This window comes from Torulaspora globosa, chromosome 1 (assembly GCF_014133895.1).
Source record: "Torulaspora globosa chromosome 1, complete sequence".
In the NCBI taxonomy this organism is placed as follows: Eukaryota; Fungi; Ascomycota; class Saccharomycetes; order Saccharomycetales; family Saccharomycetaceae; genus Torulaspora; species Torulaspora globosa.
In genome coordinates this window covers 543,743-560,311 of record NC_050727.1, presented here as the reverse complement: position 1 = coordinate 560,311, position 16,569 = coordinate 543,743, and the positions used below count along the sequence as shown (strand labels likewise).

Sequence of the window (16,569 nt, the reverse complement as noted above, 5' to 3'; positions counted from 1 at the left end):
AATGACCAAACAGCGACTCTGAGTCCCAACTGCAGTTTGTGTCTACCTTAACCCTTTTTCTATTTGCAGCCTTGATGCATTATTATGCATCATTCGGAGTAACCGATCGCCTAAGTGGACTTGTTGACTTCCTTTTGAGATGTTGGCCCATGGAAGGGGACTGTCTTTGATGATGCAATTGGCTTGAACCAAGATGAATGGGAGAGTTTCCGCCAGCGTGAAGTGGAGACGACATCCCGGACGCTGTGTAAACGTAAGGCGAATAAAAACCAGAAGATGTGCTCATTTTTCCTGGGCCTGATATATTCTTGTGATAGCGAGGAGATGACCGGCATTCCATTGCATTGTGATAAGGGCAAGTTGGGTAGAAGTGTGGTGTTTCCATGATGAGGTTATGAGATTCACCAGCGCCGACTACGTCTTCAAATTCTTGTGTTCGCGAATTGAACTTCTCTAATATGGTATCACCCATCACAGAGTGTGTCTTGAAGATAGGTGACTTGGATGAGCTTATCGCGGGCCAAAACCTTACGTAGCCCTCGCCATATGTGGTGGCATCAACTTGCACATCTTGCATCATTTTATTGGTATATGGCTTCACTACCTTGGCCTCATAGTCGGTCATCAAAGCTTGATGAATAACTGCCTCGTCTACCAACCTTTCTTCGTATCGATCAATCACCATGTAATGCAGAATAATCTGGTGGAGAACAACTGGTATGGCGGTAGTGAACGAGATATCACAAAGCAATAGAAAAAATACGCCGGTTGGACAGAAACAAGCGAAGAAGTGCGTAGTGAATTTTGATGGTACCCATTTCTCTAGACTATAGTATATTTCATCGTCATCTGTCTTTTCATCAGCCGTGAGGCTGCCTCGGAATATATATTTCAACATCGACCACAGTGATCCATTATATATATTCTCCAAGTACTCATCGTTCAGATTCCTTAAGCTTCTTTTAGTGACATGCTTTGATACCGGTCTCTCTTTAGAACTGAAAAGCGAGTAACTTCTGAAATGGCCAAAGAAGAACTGGTAAGTCAGGCCCAAATTCACAATCAGAAGAGCAGCGGTCAGCAAATTGAAGAACTTGCTTACGCCGCTCAGGAAGCTGGCATAAAAAGTAGCCGTCGAATTTGCTTCCCTATTGACACTGTATCGGTTTAAATATTCGTATTCTCTCAACTTTTCTGATCTCGAAAGGTCGAAAGCATCTTGATTAGATGCAATCTTATAGCTTTCAGGTCTGATTAGGTTGTCTTGCAAAAGCCTTATAACATAAAGTAAGAAGGTCAAACTATGTCCCAACGGCTGGGCGAACGAGTAAGCTTTGGCATCCAAATCAATACTCTGGATCCATTCATTCAAAAGAATATGCCAATCTGACGGCGCAGTGATCAAAATTAGGAGAGTTCGTCGTATCGAGGAAGTGTTCTTATCAACGTTATCATCAAATAACTCATCATCTTCTCTGATGGAAGCATTGAGAGGGATATAGCGCTCTTTCGAAACTCGATATGACATCAAGCTCTGAGGATTCGCTGAGGACCCTGCTCACTTGCTCTAATCTGCCCGCTAATCTGTTATGAACTACAGCTGGCATAACGGTAACTAGCAGTCACTTACTACACGGAACCCGGACAAGAGCTTTAAGAACATCATAAACACAAAGACAGCACCTTGGCCATTATATGGCCTTGATAATCCAGATTTTAGTTCTCGACGGCGGCGTATTTGACAACTGCACAGGACAGTGGCTGTAAGCATGCAAATCATCTTAGCTTCTTATATAACAGCTTGATAGGTCATTAAAATAATTCAATTCGGACTTAAATGTCTGGCGAAAGCTTTCAGCCGGGAAACGCAGTAGGAGCAGTGGAATATTCTGTGCCCGGAAGTGAGCTGGATTCATATTATCGCCAGCAGTCGACAAAGCGGCCTGTATAGACGTTAATCTATCATTGCAGTCCCATGTAATCGCATCTGGTATCTTGATGCTTTCTCATCACAGTCTCAGAAAGGTCGGAAGCTCTGAAGATCTTGGCACACATCCATCAGCATCAGCTATGACCGACAATCTGTCAGGCCGTCATAAAGTTCGGGCACACTTTAATGATCAAAGCGATGCAACAGTATAAATGCCCGACTTTCATTCATTAAAGCTAACGGTGGTTTGAGATCCGATCAGCAGCTCACATTCGATAGGTCGAAGAGGTATGCCGCTTAATAGTGCTTCATCTTTCTCAATTAGTAGCACTATCGAAGTGCAATCATCTATGCTGAGTTGATCAATGACAAGCCCTCCAAGGCCCGGCTTTTCATATTGCGTCATTGTGTGAAGTTGGCCGTGAGTTTCTTCATCGAAAATGTTACAGCGTATTGAAAGCGACGGGGAGGAGGCCATAGGTGAGATTCTTATGAAGCATAGGTTGTTGCTCTTGCTGGTTAACCGTATCCTTATTCTATTAGAATTCGATGGCCATCCAAATCGCTTCTCAAGGTGGTGAGGAAAGCCCCCAAACTCAAAATAAACTTGTTTTAGTTTGCATTCCGAATAAATGGATTCTTCCGACGAAGATGGCTTTACATTTAGTTTGAACTTATGCGAAAGTGCTTTTGAATATGAAGAGCACACGACCTTGTATGGTGTATTGGTTATAAGATGCAAATACCTGATATCGAGCTTCTGTTGCTCGAAGTTGGCCTCTTCTCTGAGGGGCCTTGACATTTTGTGATCGCTGGCGTGATAAACCTGAGCATTTATCATATCCTTCGACGATTCTGAGAGTAACTGCAAATTCAACGGAACTTCTTCGCTTAACGGAGATTTAACTTTCAGCATGATACTCGGATTTCTGTAGAATTGACAGGAGTTCGAAATTCCATTGTCTGGTGCGTCAAATATTATACTGCGATAATCTCCGCTCTTTATTTCTCTATTGAAGCTTACAAGTTCGGAGTTGTAAAACATATGAGTTGTGAAGGATTCGCTGTGCGAGGAATGGCAAAACAGCCGGACACTTTGACCAGGGAGCAGTTCTAGTTTCAGCAGCTGCAATCCGATGTCACAAGCACCTGTAGGTTCATCGTGGATGCTACTTAATATATCGTTCGGTACTTCTTTCAAGTAAGCTATCCGTTTCCCTGGTGAGACCTCTTCACGTAAGTTTGTTTCCAGCAGCACACGCACTGGTTGCTTCGATTTCGATCGGTTCTTTATAATGAATAGTGGTTTATCGGTAATGCTGTTGAAGCGATTGCAGCACTCAGCTTTGTAGAAAAAATGAATGCAAGTCTTGTAGTAGAAAAGCTTCGTTTGACACCAATTGAGATATACTTGTTCGTAGTGGTTCCATAAGTCATTTTGGCGAACTTCGACGCAGGTCTCCGGATTTAAAGGATCCCGTATCGTCAAAGATTCCCTGTCATCGTCTACAGCCACCACAGCGTAGTCATGATCCGTGATCAAAGGCGCTACGAGCATTGAAGCATCTGCGCCAGTGCCAAGCGCAATAATGCATAAACCACTTCGGAAATATTTGATCAGTCTCTTGATATCAATCCTGTTCGCCGCCTTTACCTCAGGAAGATAGCCAGTCAGTCTAAACGTGTCGATCGCACAGTTCGATCCATGTGTGTCATATGAGCCTGCCGTAATCTGCAAGTATGCCAATTCCACCACTTTATCAGCCAAATCCCCACTATGTATCGACAACTGATTCGACTGACCATCAGTCGGGATCTGAGATGTGCTCACAGTAACCACTCTGTCACTTGCCCCATTGAAATGCAAATTGACCGAGAAGACATCTGGCGATAGCTGTTTGATCTTCGGCTGCCTCACATTATGAACCTTGAGTCCGATCAACGAAGCCACAAAGGAGCAATTGTTGATATCCTGGCACTGTCTCAATTCCGGAGTATCTTCTGGACGTAGAGGAGATCTTTTAGCATACTTGGATTGCAGCCTAGCAGACCTTGTATCCAGGATATGAGGTCCATTCCATGGAAGCGGACCCGCCAAATCAACGTCCAACGGAGCATAGAAGTTCTTACCGACAAGAGAAGTCAACCAGAGTAGTTTCACTTTTGCATTAGCACTCGTAATATCCTCTCGTAGCAATAGAACACATTTTATGAACTCTGAATCATTACTTTTCGACGCCAGCGAAACCAATTCCTTCAGCTCTATTGAATAATCATCGTTCCTGCTGCAATAAACAGACTTTCGCACATCATTGAGGAGCTGCCAATGATTCATACCAACGCATATCAGTCTCAATAGTACCTTTGTTAGGTAGACTCCATGGTATAAGTTTCAAGCTTCCTACTGATGGGTAGGCGGACTGCTGAAAATGGTGCCGAAGAACCAACAGGTTTCAGACCCAGTCGCCAGGTGCCTCAAGAAAGTGCCATACCATTAGCAAGAGGGTCTTATGGTGAATCCAGCAGCCAGAGTGAAGTTTGTAAGGAAGAACCTCCTGGGAAGGAAGAGGGAGCCCACGGTTAGAGTGGTATCAGCAGAGGAGGGGCAAGATCAAGAGGGAGAAGAAGAAGATATTGTTTCTATCATGAAGGAGATAGAGACAGACACGACGATTGCTAGGGATGAAGTGATAGCTAAATGTCAGTCCCTATACAGGGAGGCTCAGGGTGAGCCGGAGCTTGATCGCGAACAACTGAAGAGGTATCTCGATTCTGCGTTCTCTAATGACTTTCCTCCGCAAATGGTAGCACTAGATGCCTCCCAACCGTGGATCCTATACTGGACTGCTAACTCTCTGAAGCTGCTGGACGAAGGCTATCTAAGCGACCGCTGCAAGCGTCGCATCTGTGAGAAGCTATTTGCCATCTCAGAGTCGGGTGGTCCTTTCGGAGGTGGCGTAGGCCAATTACCTCATCTGGCTAGCACCTACGCAGCGGTGAGTGCCTTGGCTTTGTGCGACAACGTGGAAGGATACTGGGATCGCATCAACGAGAAGGCAATCTACGATTGGCTGTTATCGCTGAAGCAGCCGGACGGTGGGTTCAGGACATGCCGGGGGGTAGGAGAAACAGATACGAGAGGCGTTTACTGCGCTCTGAGTATAGCATCGCTGCTCAACATATTGACTGACGAGCTATGTGAAGGGGTCGCCAACTTCTTGGTGCGCTGCCAGACCTATGAAGGCGGATTTGGCGGGTGCCCGCACGGGGATGAAGCTCACGGTGGTTACACTTTCTGTTCCGTGGCCAGTCTAGCGATTCTCGGCGAATTGGACAAAATTGACCTGTCGAGTCTTATGCAGTGGTGCAGTCAAAAGCAATATGAACCCGAGAAGGGTCTTTCGGGGAGAACAAATAAGCTGGTTGATGGTTGCTACAGCTTTTGGGTTGGTGGCGCGGCTGCCATACTCGAGCTGTACGGTCATGGCGAATGCATCGACAAGCTTGCCTTGAGGAAGTATATCCTATACTGCTGTCAAAGCGGTGCTCGGCCCGGGCTGCGCGACAAGCCTGGTACTCACCCAGACCTCTACCATACGAATTATGTGCTCTTGGGCCTAGCGATTACGGAAAATCTTCTTGGATTTTCCTCAGATAGGCAGCTTAATCCAGCCATCAAGCCAATTCCTATTTCCGTGCCTTCCAGGTTATCTAGCATCAATCCAATCTATGGACTTCCAGTCAAGGATTTTGAGAAATTTACTCAGCATTTCAGATACGAAGACTAGCTCACATATCTATTTAACGACTTTTTTTATTTTTATAGGTATCAAGGTTTAAGAGTTCACTGATTTTTACTGACGCCTAGTCATTTACAAGCTTTGCTCAACAGTGAAAAGCCCCAGGCCGCCTATGATGGATCTGATAAGACGAGTGCTGCATGGCGGTGAAGTTCCATTTACACCAATACCAGGATCATTTCCAGAAGAACAGTTGTCGGGCGAGAATGGCAACGATGAGCAGGCCTCGCAAACCAACGAACCCCAAAGGTTGCTTTCTAGGAAGAGATTCCTCAGCCTCTTGCTACAGATTCCATTTGTGTTTCTTTACCATATTATCAGCCTGATAATATTGATGCTATCCATATTATCACCGTTATGCGCCATAAATGGATACTACAGGAAGAAGCAAAGGAGATTCTTGGACCCAAAAAGTCGGCTGAATAACTTGTTGGAAAGCTTGAACAACGAATCTCAACGGACGCTTGTTATCGAGTCAGAAGACAGAATGGCGTATAGCTTTGGATCATTGTACAATCTGGAAAGTGGAAGCCTAAGCCAGGACATTGTTCAAGGTAGCTACACGGAGTTACTTGCTACTTGTTCTGAGCAATGCAAATTCGCAATCATATATTTACACGACCCACTTTTGGATAATTGTATGGACTACGTGAATAAGATTCTTTGTTCTGAAAAGTTTACCACAATGATTAGAAAATATCAAATAATGCTGTGGTTCAGCGATGTAACAACGTCAGAGGGCCTTCAGGTGGCCAATGCATTGAAAGTTAGGCAATTCCCATTTTTGGGCGTTCTGTGCTTGAAAGCAGAGAAGAGGATCGAAGTCATCGGTAGGATGGAGGGAGATGTCCGCAGATATGATCCCGATTATCTCGAGAACATCGTTTCCAAGGGCTACTCTCGACTGATTCAAATAAGGCAACAAAGGCAGAACATTGCTTTACAAAGAATCATCAGAGAGCAACAGGATAGCAGGTTTGAGGAGTCCCTGAGAGCAGATCAACAGCGCCAACGAGAGCAAGAAGCCGAAAGGACCAGAGAGGCGGAGGAGCAGCACAGGGAAAGACAAAGAAAGCAATGGCTTCTGTGGAGAAAGACGCGGCTTCATCCCGAGCCTCCCAATACTGCTGACAGTTGTCGTGTGGCTATACGAATTGAAGGTGATGGCAGGAGGATCATACGTAAGTTTGATGCTTCACTGACCGTAGAGGAAATTTACGCTTATGTCGAGCTCTACACAAAGGGCCTCCTAGATTCATCGGAGACGTTCTCCGGCAACGAACCTCCGGCAGGTTACAACCACGACTTCAAATTTGTCCTGACCACGCCGGTACCCAGGACCGAACTCGATCCAGCGGCCACCATCCGAGATGTTCCTGGCCTTTATCCTTCGGGCAATATCGTCATGGAAACGTTAGATTGATTTAAGAGCCCGAAAGGCGAATACATATGATTCTAAACAGGGGGACGTCTGCTTATTTTCTTTGTCTTTTACTCTTCACGCCAGAGCCCTTGGTCTTTTTTTTCTTCTTCTTCACCAGGCCTTTCATGGAACTCTTTACCACCGAGGAATAGTCCTGCCAGAACTTATCCAATGCATCAGCCGTTACGGTGGTAGAGCATTTTCGTTTGCCGTATCGCATCCTTATTAGGACCGGGTACATCTCACTGGAGCTTTCAGCAACCTTCAAGCTTTGTGCTTTCTTTGAGACATCGAATTGTGGCTGTTTGGCACTATCAAACTCGGCATTTCCGTCAACGGGGTCTCGAACTACCAGTCTTTTAGTAGTAAGATGCACTACCAGCTCGTCGTCATTGTTGAAAAACTCAGGAACCTTGGCTAAAAAATCCTCATTATTCAGACAGCCCTCGTTAACCATTGCAGCCCGCTAAAAAGCCACAGAAGACCCGTCAACGGTCAATTCTGGTCCTTTAAACCACTCTCATCGGTTCACTATGATGAAATTTTTCAGTCCCAGTTACCTACACTATAAGGAAGCTTATGGCCGTGGAAACAGATAACTATCATTGATGCCAAGATTAACAGATATAAAAGCCATTGGATCCTGTTGGAGGCCTGTTTGATCTATCTAGTCGCCTGAATTTGCTTCTGGTCCAATCGCGGGACTTTTCATACTTGTTGTCGTTTTAGACCTGGATACACGACGGGCCAAAGCGTGAGCTAGCAGCCGGTTGATAAGAACAAAATACCCTTAAACATTAGCGATTAGTTTCAATCGTTTTGTGTCTTAGCGTCTCGCCGGGTTGATAGTGAATGGATGGAGTCGAAAGCTTCAAAACGTGCCGCACTGGCATGGTGCTTTGTTGGAAGCAACATTGTTGCGTTGGGCGCTGGAACGCCCTATATGTTTTCATTTTATGGCCCTCAGCTCCTGAGTAGATGTCAGCTTCCCATCTCCAGGCTTAGTATGCTATCGCTATCTCTCAATGTTGGGAGCGCTTTATTAGGGTTTCTGGCTGGTGTGGTAATTGACCGTAGTGTTATGGCTTCCTGTTTCATCGGGACTATCGCAACATTTACAGCGTATTCTATTTTAGACTACTGCTACATCCATGAGTTGTCTAGTCTGGCACTCATATGCCTTGGGTTGGCTCTGGTAGGATTTGGATCGGTGTCAGGGTTTTATGCTGCTGTCAAATGTTGCACTACAAACTTCCCACACCACAGAGGCACGGCCGGAGCCTTTCCTGTGGCACTCTACGCTCTTTCCGGAATGTTACTTTCGTTTTTCTGCACTAAGATGTTTGGTGATGATATCGACAAGGTGTTCAAGTTTCTAACTTTTGTATGTTCTGGGATGATATTTGTAGGGTGTTTGACACTGCGAATCCTGGTTAATCCTAGTCATAAGAAGTCGAAGAGAAAGAATAGCAATCATATAGTGGGGACGTGCGGCTCGCTGGGTTCCGCAGCGCAGATTACTAGGCCTATCGACATCCAAGGTGCTCAAAAAAATGCTGAGATTGGTTCGTCAGCACACCACCGGCAAAGCGTCGTGTCCAACAGCTCGAGTTCGTCTTTGGCGTCGTCGTTTCATTCGATGGTTTCAGGAATACGCTCACCATCCTTCATATGGTCAAAGGAATTGACTGGATCACTTTCTTTCTGGGGCTGGGGAAAAGTTCGCGAATGCGATGTTCCCAGTTCTGAAGCCCCCGCTGCAAAGGCTCCAGGACCTATGTACTCTTCGACCAGTATTCATCCGCAAAGTAAGAGGCGTGAGAGCTTTCCTATGGGAAAGCACGATACTTTTGTTCGTGACGACCTTTCCGAGCCAATCCTGTCTACTATTGGGAACCACGGTTTCCAATCGAAGGATGATGAAGCGGTCGAATTTCTCCCAAAGGGTAAAAGATTTGGATTCTGGGCCAACAACCACGTTGCCCAAACTATCAAGAAGCCACGCTTTATCGCTTACCTCATTGTGCTGGCGACTTTGCAAGGAATAGGGCAAATGTATATTTATTCCGTTGGATTCATTGTACGAACTCAAATAGCCTCGACCCCCTCAAGCGAAGGAAGGCTGAATGCCGAGGAGATACAGTCACTGCAAGTCTCAATAATATCCGTCTTATCTTTTTTGGGAAGACTTTCCTCTGGACCTGTCTCTGACATACTGATCAAGAAATTGAAGGCTCAAAGGCTATGGAACGTCGTAATGGCAGCGGCACTGATGTCCTGGGCATCTAGCCGAATGTTGGGCCGCTCATCGGACCTGCCGGATTATGTTGTGTCATCCGTTCCCAAAAACATCAGCAACGTATCACACTGCTCTGCCATCTTCGGATTTGCTTTTGGGATACTGTTTGGAACATTTCCGCCTATAATAGCAGACTCTTTCGGCACGGATAATTTCAGCTCAATTTGGGGATTGATTACTAGCGGAGGGTTGATAACCGTGAAGGTGTTTTGCTCCATATTAGGAGCTGATCTGAGCAGGAACACACTGCCTGATCAATTCTACTGTGACAAGGGTACGTTGTGTTACAGATATGCTTTCCATACCACTGCAATGAGTTCCTTATTTGCTATGGTACTTGCTCTACTGATCATTGCTGTTACTCATAATCGAAGGAACAAGAGACGTTTGGTGGACGGAGAATTGAGCGTAAGTACCGACACTGCGTCGATTTAAGAGGTCCCTATGGATACCCTCCCGATTATCATTGTACTGAAAGAGCACAATTTTAAGACCTTATCATAAAATGTTGCTGTTTATTGAGCAGGAAGGCTCTCTAGTGTTCAGGCCCTACTAACAATAATATAAGATTGCGAATATCCTACTGAGGGAACCTCTAGTTCTTTGGACAGCAGGTGGGTCATAGGATTATATTGAAGCAATGATCAGTCGTGCCGGTAATGTACTACTTATCCATTCCGGCATGCTAATCCTTTTAACGAATGCAAATATTGGGATCTGAGGTGAGAGGAATGTCAAGGGATTGACAATAGGTGGATCCGCTTGAGTATAGGCGTCGGCCGATCAATTTGATTTAGATGTATCTATTTAGAACTGAAGCTGTATCGAGTCTCACATGAGCGTTATTAGCCTTAATTGTCTTCAACTTTCTGGATTTTGCCGCCTCCTTCTTTCAAGATTCTTTCCACCTCTTCAGGTTGCAACGGATTCCCGTTTTGATCCAAAAACTTCTTATCGCCTGGTTTGTTCATTATAGCCTCAAAGCTGTCGATCTCCTCATGATTTTCATCCTCTACTGGAGTATCAATATCGGCATATGGGGTGACCGCAGGTGCTGCAGAGCTCGATGAGAAATCGATTTTGTCATATTCGTCATAGGAGTCTAAGTAGGTATCGCATGTGTAATCCCATCCAGATAGCCATTGAGACTTCTTGCAAAGATCTTTAGTCCACAAAGATCCATATGCCAAAGGACTGTAAAAATTGAAGAAATAAACCGTCGAGGCTGTGAAACCAAAGACCAAAGCGTAGCCGATTGCTTTCCTATTTCTGAAGATGTAGTTAACAAAAATGTCCAAAGCATGACCAAAAGCCAAGATACCGAAGTAATAAGCTGGTAAATAATGGTGCAAAAACATTTGACGCTTCATCAAAAACGAAGGCGCGATATGAATTATGAATCCCAGTAGATATTGGGTCACCTGAATGTGAAAGTTTACAACGTCGGCATCTTGTAGAATTGGCTTTCCAACCTGCCAGGAACCGAGTTCGAACATGATGATCATAGCGAAAATTCCAATGAACGATGATACGGACCACCACAAAATAGCGTTTCCTAGCAAATAAACGTGTCTATATTTCGACGACCAGTAGCCAATACCACGCAGCAGGAATGGCCAGCTTGAAGGTAAAGATTCGTAAACATGCGATTCCACTAGGTTCTTGTTGATTTTCCACATTTTTTCATGCGACTCCATAAGCTTTTGGAAGAAGGACGATGGTTTATAAGAGATACGCTCTGCGTTCTCAGGTAAAAACTCGTTTGTATTACCTTCCACGACCCAAACTAAGAGATCTGGTCTACCTGAGTGAGCACAGGTAACCTCCTGTTGCTCATAGCCCCATTTAGGGAGCTTTACCTCGTGAGAGAACAAGTAGCAACCGGACATAGCATGCTTCAATCTGAACTTCGTCTCTAGAGCCCTTACATGTTCTCTGGCTGGTCCAGGCGTAGATAGATTTTCATCAATTTCAATGATCCAATCATCGTTTGCATCTCCTTCAAAACCATCAAAACCGTAACAGGACACTTCTTTCTGCCAATCGCTGTTTTCCGAAACAGGTGGTTTGTGATCATGGGAGTGCAATCTACGCTTCGTGATGGAGTGTTGGAGTCTAACCTTGGTACCATCAGTTAAATTTTGGAATGAAGTCAATGGCTCAGTCTCATTGTACAACGAGATGATCCACTCATTGTTACCATCCAAATGAGGATACAGCGTAATTTGTTGCTGTTGAGAGCCTGCAGGGTATTGGTGATCATGAGAGTGCAAATAACCACCCATGGTGCCCACATGACGAATAGTTACTGTCGAGCCAATGCCAACTTCTGCAAGCACATTGCCAGGTATTTTATTGCCTTCCAACGTAGTCCTGAACTCTGATGAGAAAAAACCTGCACCATCAGCATCCATCGTCAGAGTCTGGAAGTGAACATAAAAGAAGAACACATATATGACCATCGGGATGCCGAGTAAGACGGCACCTTTGAGCGCGGCGATCTTAATGGTGGAGCTAACCGGTTTGGACAGGTCGCCAAGGAAGAACCATAGTCTCCACACACACAACAGTCCAACCCAGCCGATGGTGAAAAAGCCGACCCATTTAGCAGATGCTGAAAGGCCCAACGCAACACCAGTCAATACTAAGTATTTGAAAGATTGCAGGCTGTTTGTCGGTAAAAGCTCGTATTTCTTGAAGCAATAAACAGATGCTGCGACGAATAGCATCAATGGTGCATCCAAAAGAATATAACGAGAAATCGTCACAAAGGAATTTTCTACTGCGAAACAAACGGCGCTGGCTAATGCGACCCAAATTCTCACACCAGATGCACGCAGAGTGAAATAAAGCAGAAGGACGGTCACAGAACCTGCCACAGCAGCTAAAGATCTCATTAAAACGTAGGGAACAGATGCTGGGTAAACATCGCCAATATTCTTGAACTCAAAACTGCCATCAAACCCCGCAAAGGCTGCTACCCAGGCAAACAGCATCTTCGCCAAAGGCGGATGAACATCAAAAAAGAACTCCCGTTTAATATACTTGGACGCAAATCCGCCAAAATGCACTTCATCGAAGACCACTTCATTAGGCTGCGATAAGTTATACAGCCTTACAGCAGAAGTGAAAATTGCCAATCCAGCGACTAGCAGTCTTTCTTTCGTAGAATGGAATGAACGAGCAAAATGGAGCTCTTTTGGAGGTTCGGAGACCACAAACGGCCTCACAGGACCCTGTTTGATCTGCAAGGGAACCACAGGCTCGTTTTCGACCCCCAACGATCGCTTTTCTTCTCCGACTGGCATTTTCCCGATCACTCCGTAATCAAAAAAGCCTTTAGGCTACTTGACTCAGCTCAATGGGTTATAAAAGACCTCGATTCTGCTCTTCTTTTACCGGTTTACAGCCTTTTAATCGACATAACACGTCTTATTTCAAGATTTCTTCGAGCCCTAGAAAATCATCTCAGACGAAGAAATGCTCCATAAGAACTGAAGCTCAAGAAAGGTGGCAAAACCACCTTTAAAAGGCCAGAATTGGGCAGGTAGCTATCAATTGGTGCCATAAGAGGTTTAAAATTGCCGTCAATATGTCCCAATTAGAGAGAGCAAGGGAATTGGTCAACAACAAGGAATATGCGGAGGCAGAGAAGGCTTATTTGGAGCTGTTGAATGACACCGAGAATGCAAGTTCCAGTAAGCGTAAAAACGAACTCGAAAGCTGCCTGATCGAGTTGGGACACTTGTACGTGACTACGAATGATAAAGCTAAGTTGCGCGAGTATATTCCAAACACCACGGGTTATATGATGCAATTTGCGAAGTCTAAGACTGCAAAGGTGTTGAAAGCTTTGATCGAGGATTTTGAACAGGTGCCTGACTCTTACGATGACCAGATTTATGTTTGCCAAAAGAGCATTGATTTTGCCAAGAAGGAGAAAAGAGTGTTTCTGCAACATTCGCTGTCTATCAAGCTGGCAACATTGTATTATCTCAAGAAACAGTACAAGGACTCGCTGGATCTGAATAAGGAATTGCTGAGGGAGTTCAAGAAACTCGACGATAAGCCTTCTTTGGTGGATGTGCATTTACTCGATAGCAAAGTTTACCACAAGCTGAGAAACCTGGCGAAGGCTAAGGCTTCGCTGACGGCTGCAAGAACTGCAGCAAATTCTATCTACTGCCCCACTGCCACCGTTGCAGAGCTGGACCTGATGAGTGGGATACTACATTGTGAGGACAAGGACTATAAGACGGCATTTTCGTACTTTTACGAAAGTTTCGAGAACTTCCACAATTTGTCTACACATACTTCCTACGAGAAAGCCTGTACTGTCTTGAAATACATGCTTCTTTCGAAAATCATGTTGAACTTGATAGATGAGGTGAAGACGATACTGAATGCCAAGTACACAAAGGAGACATATCAGTCTCGTGGAATCGATGCGATGAAGGAAGTCGCAAAGGCATACAACAGTAGATCCCTGCTGGACTTCAATGCGGCCATGAGACAGTACAAAGAGGAAATAATGGGCGACGAACTGATCAGATCTCACTTTAATGCATTGTACGACACATTACTGGAATCGAATTTATGTAAGATCATCGAGCCATTTGAGTGTGTCGAGGTCTCGCACATCTCTAACATGATTGGCCTCGATCCACAGCAGATTGAAGGTAAGCTTTCCCAAATGATATTGGATAAGGTATTTTTCGGCGTCCTAGACCAAGGCAATGGTTGGCTATACATTTATGACACACCTCATCAAGATGCCACTTATGATTGTGCATTGGAACTTATCGGGCAGCTGGACACAGTTGTCGATCAACTGTACGAGAAAGCCAGTGTTTTGTACTAATCTAGAGATACGACAAAATGAAATGTCAAATGAACACATCTTCTGGTAGTTTGAACAGTACACCCAGTTTTTCGGCGAACTCTTTATCGGAATCGCTAAAGTCCTTGGGTCTTCCAGCTGCGTCACCACAGTAATGGCACCATGTTATCTGGGGCGCTGACTCATAGGAAGCTGATAGATCTTTCTTGAACTCTTCTGCCATCCCAATTTCTGGTTTCCTCATCTTCACAAACTGATCTTCAACCTCAGTCTGTTCGGTTTCGAGTTTATAAAAGTTCTGTAACTTGAGCTGCTTGGTTCTTGTATTCTTCCTCACCACTGACTGCTTAATCTTGCCTTTACTCTTCACCGAGACAGATGATGCCGGTCTCTTGGGCGAAGCGTATATCCATAGTCGTCCCAGTAGATTTAGTCCATTCTCTGATCTCGAAATCTCATCAAGGATCAATTGAATCTTGGTAGTATACTTTGTGCAACTCTTGGAGGACGGCGGGACTGCTACGACGCCGCCCTGGTTGGAGAATATGACAATATGTGCTGATGGATCTTCTTGGATTATGTCACCAAGCTTCTCTAAGGTGGTCTTACCTGGTGTGAACCTCATAAACCTCCAATCATCAGCAGTTCTGCTAAACCTTGCACCAGGCGAGGTGGGCTCGATCAGTGTATGGTCAAGGTCAAATGCGTATACGTTAAACGGTCCTTTAACAGGGTTATGAACTTTGGGGGTATGCTTTATGAGATGCGGAAGGACTGTGAGCTTATGTGACATTCTTAGCCATTGGATTGTGAATGTTGGCTCTTACCTTGTCAATAAATAAGCTGCTTGCCAGTTAAACCAAGAAGCACTGATGCAACAACAGACAGCAAAGTATCATGAGTGAGAGCTACGGTAGGCGAACGTGGGATAGAGAGGAATATGCGAAGCTGGCCAAAGAGGGCCAGAAAAGCTATCAAGAGTCGCTGAAAAGCTCTTTGACAGACGATCAATTGCGACTATTGAAAGCCAAGTACACGGATCACAGATCCCTAATGGAAACCTCCATGAAGGGGCTGAACCAAAAGGTGTTGGCAACTGGGGTCAGCTCTTATAAGAAAGGCAGGCAATTTGGGTTTTACTGTGAGCTTTGCAACTTAACTTTCAAGGATAACCTACAATACATCGATCATTTGAATCACAAGACGCACCAAATCAAATTTGAAGCCATATTCGACGAGCCAATAGTCCTTGACGTGCGAGGTAACGATGATGTAAGTGTGCAAGAGCTTGAAGAACAGTATCAGGCCCTTGTTAAACAATTTGTGAAAGAAAACCGCAGTAGAGAGGTGAAAGAGAGCAGGCCTCGTAAGAAACGCATTCAGCAAAAGCCAGAACAGTCTCCTCCCAGTCTGATAGCACAGACCATGGGTTTCGCTTCCTTCGGAAGCGTCAAGAAATGAGACAGTGGCGAGCAATATATACATGAGACGAACTATGGCTAGTAACTCAGACCTGCTGGACTTTGCGGACTGTTTCGTAATACTGACACACTTCTGAGTTTGCGTTAGCCTTATCTGTGACCACTTTGGACACAGTGCATACATCGTTTTCAAACTTGATGGCGTCTGCAATGCTGTGAGGAAAATCTGCGATAATCACTCGGTCATTCGTCCGGCACTTCTCCTTCATGTATTTCCCAATCAACATCACAAGCATCCCGTTGGGCAATTTTTCGAAATAATCAGCTCCATGTTTGGATTTCACTTCCTCGAGCAGTGCCTCGTACGTCCCGTCTTTCTGGCCTCTGAAATACTCAACTACTTCCTTGGGCTCAATAACGATTTCGGAACCCTCCCGCACCTTCTTCAAAATTTCCTCACTCGTTCTGGGTATCAATTTCACTTCTAGTGCCCCGGCAGGAAACAGGCTCACTCTTCTCTTCAAACCACTCATAACATTTTCAAACTCCTCCTCAGAATACGAAGTTTTGGGCTTATTCTTGTCCAAGGAGTTAGCTGTTTGCATAAACACCAAAGTTCCAAGGATCGCAACCAGAAATATCTTCTTAAAGCTTGGGGCGTCTTCTGTTTTCTTCCCAGCTGTTGGTGATGCGTAACTGCGGATTCCTACACCATTATAGATCGCAGTGCCTCCAAGACAAGAGGGTAAATTCCGGCTCGAGAGTCTAGTCCTATACTTCACTATATTTCGTAGGCATAGCATGATGCAAGGTCAATTGGCTGTCTCCAGCTCTACTAAAGTAGCTAGCTAGGTTG

General features: G+C 45.0%; 11 protein-coding genes across 11 annotated transcripts; 5 read left to right on the top strand and 6 right to left on the bottom strand.

The window, feature by feature from the left end:
• Positions 1-82: 82 nt before the first annotated feature.
• On the bottom strand, positions 83-1,528 carry NUR1 (Nur1p; the record flags this gene model as incomplete). The annotated part of the gene is made up of 1 exon (XM_037281260.1): positions 83-1,528. The coding sequence occupies one exon, from the start codon at positions 1,526-1,528 to the stop codon at positions 83-85; it is 1,446 nt and encodes a 481-aa protein (XP_037137155.1).
• A 625-nt stretch (positions 1,529-2,153) lies between these two features.
• RIM13 (Rim13p) lies at positions 2,154-4,265 on the bottom strand (the record flags this gene model as incomplete). Its single annotated transcript, XM_037281259.1, has 1 exon — positions 2,154-4,265. One exon carries the CDS (start codon positions 4,263-4,265, stop codon positions 2,154-2,156), a length of 2,112 nt encoding a protein of 703 aa, XP_037137154.1.
• Positions 4,266-4,440: 175 nt separating this feature from the next.
• RAM1 (protein farnesyltransferase) lies at positions 4,441-5,718 on the top strand (the record flags this gene model as incomplete). The annotated part of the gene is made up of 1 exon (XM_037281258.1): positions 4,441-5,718. One exon carries the CDS (start codon positions 4,441-4,443, stop codon positions 5,716-5,718), a length of 1,278 nt encoding a protein of 425 aa, XP_037137153.1.
• A 124-nt stretch (positions 5,719-5,842) lies between these two features.
• Positions 5,843-7,153, top strand: UBX3 (clathrin-mediated endocytosis regulator UBX3; the record flags this gene model as incomplete). The annotated part of the gene is made up of 1 exon (XM_037281257.1): positions 5,843-7,153. One exon carries the CDS (start codon positions 5,843-5,845, stop codon positions 7,151-7,153), a length of 1,311 nt encoding a protein of 436 aa, XP_037137152.1.
• A 52-nt stretch (positions 7,154-7,205) lies between these two features.
• On the bottom strand, positions 7,206-7,610 carry SRP14 (RNA-binding signal recognition particle subunit SRP14; the record flags this gene model as incomplete). The annotated part of the gene is made up of 1 exon (XM_037281256.1): positions 7,206-7,610. One exon carries the CDS (start codon positions 7,608-7,610, stop codon positions 7,206-7,208), a length of 405 nt encoding a protein of 134 aa, XP_037137151.1.
• A 399-nt stretch (positions 7,611-8,009) lies between these two features.
• HG536_0A02920 (uncharacterized protein) lies at positions 8,010-9,887 on the top strand (the record flags this gene model as incomplete). The annotated part of the gene is made up of 1 exon (XM_037281255.1): positions 8,010-9,887. The coding sequence occupies one exon, from the start codon at positions 8,010-8,012 to the stop codon at positions 9,885-9,887; it is 1,878 nt and encodes a 625-aa protein (XP_037137150.1).
• A 416-nt stretch (positions 9,888-10,303) lies between these two features.
• On the bottom strand, positions 10,304-12,760 carry PMT1 (dolichyl-phosphate-mannose-protein mannosyltransferase PMT1; the record flags this gene model as incomplete). Its single annotated transcript, XM_037281254.1, has 1 exon — positions 10,304-12,760. One exon carries the CDS (start codon positions 12,758-12,760, stop codon positions 10,304-10,306), a length of 2,457 nt encoding a protein of 818 aa, XP_037137149.1.
• A 284-nt stretch (positions 12,761-13,044) lies between these two features.
• Positions 13,045-14,313, top strand: RPN6 (proteasome regulatory particle lid subunit RPN6; the record flags this gene model as incomplete). Its single annotated transcript, XM_037281253.1, has 1 exon — positions 13,045-14,313. The coding sequence occupies one exon, from the start codon at positions 13,045-13,047 to the stop codon at positions 14,311-14,313; it is 1,269 nt and encodes a 422-aa protein (XP_037137148.1).
• A 25-nt stretch (positions 14,314-14,338) lies between these two features.
• TPP1 (polynucleotide 3'-phosphatase) lies at positions 14,339-15,085 on the bottom strand (the record flags this gene model as incomplete). The annotated part of the gene is made up of 1 exon (XM_037281252.1): positions 14,339-15,085. The coding sequence occupies one exon, from the start codon at positions 15,083-15,085 to the stop codon at positions 14,339-14,341; it is 747 nt and encodes a 248-aa protein (XP_037137147.1).
• A 104-nt stretch (positions 15,086-15,189) lies between these two features.
• Positions 15,190-15,753, top strand: SNU23 (U4/U6-U5 snRNP complex subunit SNU23; the record flags this gene model as incomplete). Its single annotated transcript, XM_037281251.1, has 1 exon — positions 15,190-15,753. One exon carries the CDS (start codon positions 15,190-15,192, stop codon positions 15,751-15,753), a length of 564 nt encoding a protein of 187 aa, XP_037137146.1.
• Positions 15,754-15,799: 46 nt separating this feature from the next.
• AIM36 (Aim36p) lies at positions 15,800-16,516 on the bottom strand (the record flags this gene model as incomplete). The annotated part of the gene is made up of 1 exon (XM_037281250.1): positions 15,800-16,516. The coding sequence occupies one exon, from the start codon at positions 16,514-16,516 to the stop codon at positions 15,800-15,802; it is 717 nt and encodes a 238-aa protein (XP_037137145.1).
• Positions 16,517-16,569: the final 53 nt, after the last annotated feature.